Consider the following 12,007-nt stretch of genomic DNA (forward strand, 5'->3'; position numbering starts at 1 on the left):
CTTTTCTAGTGATCTATAAACTCCTCTCTGAATTGTGCCTTATATTTAATAGCATTTTTCTCTGGCTTAATTCCCCACTAAGAAACAAAATGCTTAAAATGGCTCAACTTTTCCCAAATTGATTGCAGGTATGCACACACAATGACTGTATAAATGTGTATTCAGTGCATTAGTGAGCTGAATTTTGTGTAAACAAAATCCAAAAGCCATAGCCAGAGGAAGTTTTAGATTATAACAGACACATGAGATGTTACTACAGAAAGTGTCACATGTATTTTGTGGGGCCAATGAATTCATCCTGAGGTTTAACTACAGATTTGTGGGCATTTCATGTTTTAAAAAAATTTTTTTAATAAATTTCATAAAGTAACATTTGAGATTTTTCTGAAAATTTAAATGTAAGGACACATGTATAGATTCAAACTGCCTACCTGGTATTTACTGTTTTGCATTTACTTAAGTTCAGGAGGGTGTCAGTAAATGCACAGTGTAGGATTTTACTGTTAGGGGTATTTTCTACAAAATGGGGGAGAGGAAGTTTTTTCTTTTTTCAAATAAGGCATTTTTAGTACTTAAAAAGAAGGGAAGCTGACCAATAAACCCCTAACAGGAGGTACACTGATATCATTTGCCAAGTCTTTTGTGCAGTCAGACTGGTCTAGTATACAGGATTTTCCCAACTTCTGCTGGATCCTTGAGAAGGCCTATAAATAAGACCATTTGTTTGGTCTCAAGATGACTTGCATTTGCAAACTGAAGAATGTTCCAATAGAAGTTTCATAGTGACGCACCAATCTGCAAACTGGCTCAGCCAGTAGTCAAAACAAGTCACTGCAAGATCTGGGTAGCTGAAGACTTTGAATGGGTCAGATTATCCTACGTCTAATTTGGCACAGATAAGTTTGGGCTATAAATATGCAGCCTTCCTTTGTATTCTCAACTTGAATGGGCCAGAGAAAATAAGGAAAATGTGTGTGAACCTATTGGTGATTCAGAAACATGAGAATACTGGGACTAAACTGAAGTTCACTTATTTATGCTGGGTCATTCCTTTTTATTAAATGAGCAGCAGATCACTAAGATCAAAAGATAGCCGATGTGGTTTGTTGTTTTTTCTGCTTTTATTGAGATATTGACATATATGATGTAAGTTTAAGGTGTACAATGTGATGATTTGATACATGTATACATTTTAAAATGATTACTGAAATAAGGTTCATCAACACCTACATCCCCTCATATACTTACTGTGTGTGTCTGTGTGTCTCTGTGTGTGTTGGAAACATTTAAAATCTACTTTAACACTTTCAAGTAAGTAATGCAGTACTGTTCATTATAATCACCATAGGATATATTAGATCCCCAAAACTTACTCTTCTTATAGCTTCTTATAGCTTTACCCTTTGACCAGCATTTCCCCATTTCACTCACTCCCTCACCCTGGAAACCACCATTCTACTCTCTTTTTCTATGAGTTCAGCTTCTTTTGATACTACATGTAAGTGATATATGTTTATCAGACACATATCACTGTATATCTTACTCTGTCTCATTTATTTCACCTAGCATAATGTCCTCAAGGTCCATCCATGTGGTCACAAAAGCAGTATTTCCTTCTTTTTTGTGACTGAATGATATTCTACTTTGTATATATCACATTTCCTTTATCAATTCATCTGTGTCGATAATATTGTCAATACCCAACTTAGGTTGTCTCTTTATCTTGGCTATTGTAAATAATGCTGCAATTAATACAAGGTGCAGTTGTATCTTGAAGATAGTGATTTCCTTTTTTCAGATATATACCCAGAAGTGGAATTACTAGATCACATGGCAGTTTTATTTTCAATTTTTGAAAAACCTCCATACTGTTTTTCACAGTGGCTGTGTCAGTTTACATTCCTACCAGCAGTGCTCAGGGGTTCATTTTTCTCCACAGACTCACCAGCATTTATTTGTTGTCTTTTTGTTTTGAGAACAGCTATTCTGACAGGTGTGGGGTGATAGTTCATTATAGTTTTGATTTGTATTTCCTTGTTGATTAATGATGTTGAGCATCTTTTCATGTACCTGCTGGCTATTTATATGTCTTCTTTGGAAAAATGTCTGTGTCCTCTGCCTATTTTTAATCAAGTTATTTGGGTCTTTGCTGTTTTTTTATGAGTCCCTTCTGTATTTTGAATAGTAACCCCTTATCACATAGATGGTTTGCAAATATTTTCTTTCATTGTATAGATTGTCTATACATTGTGCTATGGAGAAACTTTTTAGTTTGCTAAAGTGTCACTTTTTTGTCTTGTCTGTTTTGCTTTTGTTGTTTGTGCTTTTGGTGTCATATTCAAAAAAAAAAAACATTGCCAAGACCAATATCAAGGAACTTTTCCTCTATATTTCCTGCTAGGATTTTTACAGTTTCGGGTCTTTAGTCCATTTCAAGTTCTTTGTTGTGAGTGTTCTAAGATAAGGGCCCAACTTCATTCTTTTGTATGTGAATATCCTGTTTCCCAACACCATTTATTGAAGAAATTGTCCTTTCCACATTGACTACACTTGGCTCCCTTGTCACGTATTATTTGACCATATGTGCGAGGGTTTATTTCTCAGCTCTCAACTCTGATCCATTGATCTGTATGTTTTTATGCCAGTACCATACTGTTTTGATTACTGCAATTTTATAGTTTGAATTCAGGAACCATGATGCCTCCAACTTTATTCTGGCCTTCTCAGAATTGCTTTGGTTATTTGGGGCTTCTGTGGTTCCTTACAGATTTTAGAATTTCTGTGAAAAAAATTCCATTGGAATTTTGGTAGGGATTGCATAGAATACATAGCTGACTTAAACAGTATAGATATGTTAACAATATTAAATCTCCTAGTCCATATACACAAGATATTTCCATCTGTTTTCTTCAGTTTCTTTCATAAAGGTCTTATAGTTTCTACACTGTCTTGTAATTTGTTCTTTAGTTACTATATAAGTGGTTAAATTAATCTGAACATCTGTAATTATGGAAATTGAGTCATTTATTGGCATTGAGCTCTGGGGAAGATAGACACTTACGGGGCACCTGGTTTTCATAGGAGTTTGTGTGCGTAATTCAGGAGTCTCAAACCTAAGTGCCTGCAAGAGATTCAGGTAACATATAGAAATGTGGACTAGAAGAGCGACCTGCCACAGCCAAGGAAGAAGCTGTTTCTGCCCCTTGCCAATTAATGCCAGTTGTTCCACATTTCTAAGAGAAGTGTATAATAAAACTTACCTAATTAAAAAAACAAATGTTGGCAAGCGGTTCAAAATTTCAGAAGCTGTGATCCAAACAGAACAGATCTAGAAGCTGCTTTAACCTGCAAGCCACCACTTTGTGCATTTTATCATTTCACAATAAATGAGCGACAGTTCTGCAAATGTCTCCAAATGATAACCTCAGCGTACCCCATCCCCTCTAGTCACCAGCCGAGAAGCGGGACTTCTCCTAAGGTCACATCGATCACTGTAGTTGTTCTTCTAAAATGGACAGTTTCCTCCTGCTAGAGATTTGATTTGATGGTGTCAGCATATGAGGTTCCCATCACCTCATGACATGTCTCCTTTCAGGCCTGATGGAATCGGAACTGTGACTGTTGAAGAAAAGGAACGTTTTGAAGAAATCAAGGAGAGGCTCCGAGTTCTCCTGGAAAATCAGATTACACATTTTAGGTAAGGATCTGGGGTTAAAGGGCTTTTTAGGAGAATGAGCCTGGGGAGGGGCAAATTAACGGCTTATTAAGGGCTTGATTTTCTAAAACTATAAACCTATCAGAGACACACTGGATGTTTAAAAACATCTGAATGAGGACTTGTTATATAGCATGGAGGACTAAACTCAATATTTTATAATAACCTATAAGTGAAAAGAATCTGAGGAAAAAATATATATATATATGAAACTGAACCACTTCTGCTGTGCATCTGATACCAGTACAATGTGGAAAACCAGCTATAAAAAAAAATGTGAAATAATGAATGAAAAAGCCAACTCTCAGAGAGAGAGTTGCCATAGGAATCAAGTTATAACATAGCATAAGACAAGAGTTTGCTAATACTCTGGAGACTTAGAAATCTTAAGTTCATTTTATTTCCACTAAAAGAACAAAGCCCTCTTTGTATAAGCTGTCCTGTTCCCTTTGTACCGTGAGGCAGTGTCTTGAAAGGCTTATGACTGCCCGAAATAGTCACTAGAACTATCTGTGTCATCAAAAAACCTCCTGGATAGAGACTCCCCTACTGGTACAGTGGGTAAGACATGGGCTTTCATTGCTGTGGACCCAGGTTCCACCCCTGGTTGGGGAACTAAAATCCCACGGACCATGTGGTGCAACAAAAATAAATAAAAATCTGTGTGTGATACACATTTAAAAAAAAAAAAAAAAAAAACCCTGGATAAATCCTTACTGGTTGTATACTCTATGCAAGATACATTGCCAGTAACAAAAGATCAAATAGCAATTAAAAACTACAATCAAGGCAAGACAATTAGCAGAATCATGAATTTGCTCAAAATACACTCTTGTATTTCCTATCTTAATCCTCTAGGGATTTAGGTGTGTTTGAAGTTTAGCTTCTTTCAAGTAAAACTATTTCTTAATGCCAGTCTCAATAATTATATATAAGGTCACAATTGAGCTAACAAAGGGTTCTGCTTCACAATAGAAATCTAAACAGAACCTTATGTCATCACTGGAAATATTCTTTTCTGTTGCAGACATTTGCAGAGTCTCTCTTTAGTCATTATTCACACATACACATATATATACATTATATACACACATATATGGTGTGAATTCAGATTAACATAACACAACGTGACAAAATAAAAAGCATTCTCTGTTCCTCAGAGAGAGTTGCCATAGGAATCAAGTTATAGCATATTTCATGCTAAAATGCAATCAGTTCGGCAACCTGAACATTTTTCTGTCTGTTTTAGGTATTGCTTTCCATTTGGTCGACCTGAAGGTGCTTTGAAAGCTACCCTCTCACTCTTGGAAAGGGTAAGAATGAAAATAAAAGACAGATGACATGTACACAGAGACATGAACATCATTGTGATGAAATATTGTGGTTGAATGACCTCGTTTTTAGAAGATTTTTTTACCATTTTTTTACCTCGCTTCTCGTTTTTAGATTTTTTTTTTTACTGTTAATCAAATATCAGAATAAATATGAGAAAACTGCCAGTCTCTCAAATAATTAAGATATATTGATGATATGCTCCTAACCTTTCCGTGAATCATGGACAGGCTTTGACAGCCTAGCTGTGCACTGGAATTTTTTATTTTGTCTCTAACCATGGTGCTTGATCAGTATTAAGTTGCAAAGAGGCATTCACAATTAATTTTAAACTGAATTATGTAAGTATGAATGGGTAACACATTTCATTGAACCATTTGAAGAACCTTGTTTTTCCACCTGTAGGTCTTGATGAAAGACATTGTAACCCCAGTGCCACAAGAGGAGGTAAAAGCAGTCATCCGTAAATGTCTAGAGCAAGCTGCTTTAGTCAACTATTCTCGACTGTCAGAGTATGCCAAAATCGAAGGTAAGACCCCCTTCTGCCCCCAGTTTTTAACTGAAATTTTGGTATGCCTCCCTGGGGAAGTCTTTCTCTTTCCTGACAGGCACCAGAAAATAGTGGCCCACCTCTGTATTTAAGCTGAAAGTAAAACACTTGAAATGTGATAGCTTCCTCGGCTGTGGCCACATAAATGAGTTCAAGAACAGAGGCTCAGGAAACAGTCTTTGTAGAAAAGGATGTTGAATATAGGATGTCATAGGACAACTAAGATCCTTCCAAGTGTTGGTGTTGGCCCTAACTTTGCTCTGCGGCTAATGTTTTTCTATGAAAGAGCTCTGTAGGATGGCTACCTTCTTTAAATAGAGGAAAGCTAAACAGTTTGTTGTCCACTGATCATTGCATTGGAAGTAACACAAGAATTGAATAAAGCAACGTCAAGATTTTGCTTAACTCTTTCTTGCCCCTTGAACATATCTTGTCTCTTGGTAGCTTTTCAAACTTGATGGCAGGTTAGTGTTCCACTGTCTCTGATGGCTCCTGGTTTGTTATAGATCTTGTTCAATCTTGCTACTCCAAACCTAGGATGGTTGTTATCACTCCCCTTTCAGGTTTTAGGGATGTGGTCACTAATGACCAAGTAATCGTCCAAAGGCACTTTGAGTCCACCCTACTTGAGAAGATATGGTTCTTTGGGACCTGTTTGTTTGCAAAGGTATTAATTACTTTTCATTGTTACCCTGTTGGCTGCTATAGGGTGATTTGAAAACCACACCCAACTTGACCCGTGGTGTAAGTGTATAAATGTGGAAGTTCTGTGTGCAAAACTCGCTGTGTCCGCATTCTGGAATCCGATGTTCTCTCCCTTGTGAAACACCCAGTCAATTCAGCAAATACCCATTGTCTGCCTTTAGGACATGACTGGAAAAAAAAAAAAAAGGAGAGAGAGACCTAATTAACTACTGTAGCCCCATCACTTACCCTGCCAAAGTTCTTGTTTCCTTAGAGAATTAGGTTAAGATCATGTCAAATTTGCAGTGTTCTGTACATTCCATGTCCTCCCTCTCTCAATTTTGTCTGTCTGACAATGCAAATTGTGTACCAGTGGTAATGAATTCGTTGTTATGCATCCAGGGAGAAACACTTAAGAATTGGGCACTAAAAGGATGTTTATCAACTCTTGACTTGGTAATGAGTGACAAAAATAGAGGAACAAGTAGATTGTTAAAGGGCTATATTAGCAAATAATGATTCCAGCATTTACCTTGCCAGGACATAATGATTGGTTGTATTTGTTAAAGTCAACTGGGGACCTAATAATTCTAGGCCAGGCCAGAGATGCGATGGGATCAAGAAACGTTCGGTTGCCATGTCCGCTGACTCGTACGTAGGTCTTGGTCTAGCTGTGACTAGTCTTTTGGTAAGATCTTCTCTCTTCTTTCAGATAAATATATCCAAAAACAAACTTTAAGATCTGTAAGTAAAAATGCATTCGTTTCCAAAGTAGATCAGCTGGTCTGTAATTTCCTTTTGTGCCTCAATTCTTCTTGGTTGTGTTAATTATCTTTTGCACTGTGACTTTTAGGTCTGGGGATTCTTTGAAGAAATCAATCTTTTTTTTCCAACTCTCTTGTCAGAGAAGTACCTCATTCCACACTACCTGCTCTCTTCGCTTCTCTCCTTCCTTGTCCGTGATTGGCTCAGCCACTTTTTGACTTGACCTCTGTAAAAGTGGCTGTGACACCAATTTCAAAGCATGCTGGGATTGTTAATTCAGACAACCCAACATCCTCTGGCTGCATGTATCAGGTTTTCTTTCATGAACATAGTCCACCATAGGCTGAGACATGGCAGCTTTAAAGATATTACTACCAGTCAACTTTCTTTTACAAGGTTCTGATCCTACCCCCAGAAAAGAAATCTTGACATTTGAGCTTCTCTGTGACCATTAATAGCTTAGTTCCCTGAGAATGTTGGAAAGAAGTTATAGTAATATTGCTGGAGACTATGTTTATGAAGAAATACCTCAAGAGCCTTAGATACTAAAGTCTGAAATCCTTAGTATCTTGGAGCCTTCAATCAATGAAATTCTGTTTCCCTTTATCATGATGTTTTCGGTCATTGTATTCTTGCAAATAACTCTAAAGAGACGTGTAAAATCATGGTCACAATCTCTCTCGTGACTCACGGCATGCTGAATGGTTAATCCAGTAGATCTCCAATTTTGATACTCCTTTTTTCTTTTATCCTGTGTTTATCCCAAAATATTCTGTGGCTATTTTCCTTTGAGCTAATGTAACGTTTTCCTCTAACCTATGACCTTTAACCTCTTGACCTCTGACCTAAGCCTCTTGCATGCCCAAATCCTCTTTTATAGGGAAAAAGAGAGAAATGTATGAGCATCCTGTCTTCTGCTTGGCCTCCCAAGTGATGGATTTAACCATTCGTGAGTACCTACCACCTCCTCACCATGCTGTCTTCACTCTTTCTGTTTTCATTATTTCAAGAAAATCCAGATCCAAATCAACTCACTCTCCTTGCTTCAAGTTTTTTAGCATTGGCTTGTCTGTTGATTCTGTCTGTGAAACCCAGTGTGAGAAGTCCAGTCACTTTTTATCAGCCTAACACAGGTTAGACAATTAAGCCATTTGTTTGTGATAAACTCAGTTTTGTCTGTAAGTTTTTCAGTTATTCTCTGTCTGTGACCTGAATGCATTTTTACTTTGCTTGTGTGTAACCCCAGTTTGTAAAGTGCTTGTCACTGGTACACAATCAAAAGATAGCAGCTAGGTGGGAAGCCGTGTGTTAGGTGTCAGGAAAAGGACAGTTGGGGCAAAACCGTGCTTTCTTTTCCATGTTTAAGATGTCAAACTGCTGTGGGTAGAAGATCGCACAAGTGGTCCCTTCTATGTAAAAGGAGTTCTTATATGCCTCCTGTCTGTTCTCGCGCAAGCTGGGAAGCTTTTCCTTGTTCTTTCTGAAGATTTGAACTTGTCCTCGTCCTCTAAGCTCTGGCTAGAACATATGACTTAATTGTCACTTGGAGAGTTCATGTATGTTTCATAGCTTGGTTTCACATTAAAACTTGATTTCACTAATTTTCTATTTGTGCAGCATTTTTCACGTCTGTGAAGGAGCCTTTTTTTGCTGCCCCCACACTTCCGGGCGTGGGGACTCAAGGGCAACTTTCCCTTTCCAATATCATGTGTCGCACATAAGTGGGGGGCATTTTGGTTCACTTGCTCATTAATCCTGCATATGTGTTCTTGTTTCTCTCTCTCTTCTCTCCTTGTTGTGCTTTCTCTTTCAAATAGAGAATCAAAAGGATGCAGGTGAACCCATTGTATATGCATTATAAACTATCAGGACTGTTGAGTCATATTTAGTTTTTTGTTTCTGTTTTTGTTTCCTAATAGCTCCTTAACGTATGTACTCCCAAAGACTGATGTGGAGTTGCAGTGATGCTTAAGGAGTTAATTTGTGCTGTCTCACTATATCTCTTGCCCACAAGATGTTGACCTGTGTAGAGCAGACTTTCTGTAAAGGCATAAGCTTCGAAGGGACAGAACCATGGTTTGCTGTGGAGCTTCATTTCATCTTTGGCTTCAAGGACTCCAGTGATTTGGCCTCATGTACATTTTTTCTTTTTAAAGTGACTGAAGCAAACTAATCTTCCTTTTTGTTTTTCATTTCTTTTTCCTGTTTTCTGCTCTATTGAGAAGTTTGTGTTCTTTGATGAATGTTTATCAGCCAAGGCAGAGAGGAGTCGTCTCCGTGTTGTTCTTGTATGTACCATGTGATGGGGCAGGATGCACACACAGGTTGCCAAACGGGGGCCATTGCTAGAAGTTTCATGAGAGGAAAGCCCTTAGAAGTTTTCTGGCTATGGCAGTTTTCTTCTTGTTTGGTCCCCAAACTTCTGAATCTATTTTGAGGAAAGCTGGAACAAATATATAGTATGGATTGTGGTTTTAAGGTCTAAAGACTTCTCCAAAGATAATTATCATTTGAGTAAAGTTGAATGTGTTTCAGAACAATTCAGAAAGCATTTTTGAGCACATGCCAAGCACTAGGCTAGTAATAAGTATTTGGAGACTCACAAACCTATGTTCAAGGCATACAAGCTTTTCTCTCCCTGGAAAGGAAGATATTCATTTATCCATTCACTCATTCATTCATTCATTCATTCGACAGGTGCTTAGTGGGAGCCTGCCACGTGCCAGGTACACTGGTAAAACCAGGGACTATGTAAACCAGAAGAAACAGCTGATACCCTCATAGGGCATATGTGTCATTGGGTAATTAAATGTAAGTGACAAATTTTGTACTCAGCAACACTAATGCGTAGAGTTGTGTGTAAGAAGGCATTGTTGGAAAGCCATAGAAGTCTTTCCAGGGATGGCAAGTTTGAAATGCGTCTTAAAAGATGAAATAGAATCAGTGAAAAGAAGGTGGGATGGGAAAGTGGAGAGGCATCCTAGCTAAAGAGAGTAATATGTGCAAATACATAAAACCATAGCATTAATAAAAATAGCTAAAGCTTATTCAGTGTGTATTACACGCCACCTATGACTCTTAAGTAATTTATATGTATTCACTCATTTAAGCCTCAAAATCTCTTATGAGATAGCTACTACTATTATTCCCATATTAGAAAGGAGCAAGCTAAGATATGCAGAGGTTAAATAACATGTTCCTAGAAGCCTAAGTGCAGAGCCAGAGCCTGAGGCCAGGCAGAGGCCATGCTCTGAACCTCTCTGTAGCTCAGGGTGGTTGTACGAGGCTGAAGTGACGGCAGGAGTGGGTGCCGATGATAGCAGCAGAGGCGGCAGATGAGATCTGTACGTTTATAACACAGAGTTCAGATGGTCTCTCATGGCCCATGGGTTCTTCACCTGGAATCTGTACCAATTTCTGTAGACAGTTTTCACAAGAAAAATTCCACGTCTCCCATCCAAAGGTGACAGAGAGCCAGTAAGGCTCTTTAAGCAAGAGGGCAGCTTGGTGATTTGCACTCTAGAAGAACCATACCGGCAAAGATAGAGAAAGGCATTGAGGAGGAGGGAGAAGGTAAAAGTGGACCTAAAAGTTAAGATCAAAGCAGAGTTGGGTTTGAAGCGTGGTACATCCAAGGCCCCTTCTGGGCAAAGTAGATCTCAGCTGTAATCAAAATCATAATCACTGCTTTCCTGATCTTTACATCTTTTATTTTTACTCTCCCCCTACCTTTTCAGTTTCCGTAGAGGGAACAAAGCGTGAATACATGAATAGGTGTGCAAAACTAACTGTGTGGAGGTGGCCAGGCACAACTGGAGTTATCCATACAAAAATCGAGGTGCAAACAGACAGCTGCTGAAGCCTGCAGTCAGACTGTGCTTTGTGAGACTCCGGGACTCTACAGATGGCATTTTGGTGGACTTATGCTTTCTGTCTGAGAGCATTATTAGAAATTGCATGTTCAGTTTAATTACAGTATCTCAAAAAAAGAGAGAGAGAGAGATGTAAAAGGCTGTTACTCTATGAAAGAAAAGCTGTGACTCCTGCAAATGAATTCTATTATTTTAAATACATTTCCATTTAAACCGTCACATGTTCTGAACCCAGCAAATCTCTGAGAAAGTCTACACCCCTGTTGCTGGCTTGCCTCAGTTCTCGGCTAAATACTTGTATGATTTTTCCTTCAAATACAGCAAGGATTTGCAAAATAGATAGATCTATAGCCAGACAGACAGACAGCCTACCCATGGGCCCAAGCACTGTGCTAAGGACTTAATAAGAAGGATCTGATTCATTTGTTACCTTAGTCCCATTGAGAAGGTTTCATTGCTGCCCTTCTTCCAGATGAGGAGGCTGAGATTTGGAAAGGATAAATGACACTCTCAGCAGGATTTGAACCCACATCATTCTAAATTCAAACACCATGCTTTTTTTCCTTTTATTGTGGGGGAGGGGTCTCTTTCCTCCATTCAACCTTTCCAGCCAGCATGATAGCAATTGGATAATACCCTTTCATTCAGTGGATAAATTCACAATTACTTACAACTTTCATTTCAGGAAAACCGCCAAAGTCAGAGCAGTCTTCTGGGCCTAGATCATTGCCAAAATCTTTCCCCTTTGAAGTCTTCCTGAGGGCAGTGAGATCCCCTGACATTGTCAGAGAACTGAGGATTTTTCTTTTCTTCCCAAATGACAGAAACCTTCTAGAGCAAGTCAAATTTATCCAAAGGATTTTCAGGCAGATTCTGTAGTAGTGAGGTTCCATATCTTTCCCTGTCTCCATCAAGTCTTATAGGTCTGAGTCCAGTTGAAGAAGAAAAAAAGAGACAAGCAAGCTTGTGACACGCAACAGCACACAGTATGGAGCCACTCACCCAAGAGACCAGTGAGGGTAAATCCCATCTTAGCAAGACCCAGGCCATCCTAAACTCCGAAAACAAGGCCAATCTAACACGTCCTGT

General features: G+C 38.6%; 1 protein-coding gene across 17 annotated transcripts in view; it reads left to right on the top strand.

Moving 5' to 3' along the window:
- Positions 1–12,007, top strand: part of CADPS (calcium dependent secretion activator) — a 479,809-nt gene that overhangs the window by 358,131 nt on the left and 109,671 nt on the right. For 9 of the 17 annotated variants that reach the window (XM_070455753.1, XM_070455747.1, XM_070455750.1 and 6 more), the window contains 4 exons: positions 3,596–3,697; positions 4,965–5,028; positions 5,453–5,576; positions 7,927–7,995. In XM_070455753.1, the coding sequence (XP_070311854.1) occupies positions 3,596–3,697; positions 4,965–5,028; positions 5,453–5,576; positions 7,927–7,995 (359 nt within the window). Of the gene's footprint in view, positions 1–3,595; positions 3,698–4,964; positions 5,029–5,452; positions 5,577–7,926; positions 7,996–8,863; positions 8,882–12,007 lie in introns of all 17 variants that reach the window. The other 8 variants (XM_070455743.1, XM_070455749.1, XM_020891384.2 and 5 more) reach the window with 3 other exon arrangements.

Source organism: Odocoileus virginianus, chromosome 26 (genome assembly GCF_023699985.2).
Source record: "Odocoileus virginianus isolate 20LAN1187 ecotype Illinois chromosome 26, Ovbor_1.2, whole genome shotgun sequence".
NCBI classification, from domain to species: domain Eukaryota; kingdom Metazoa; phylum Chordata; class Mammalia; order Artiodactyla; family Cervidae; genus Odocoileus; species Odocoileus virginianus.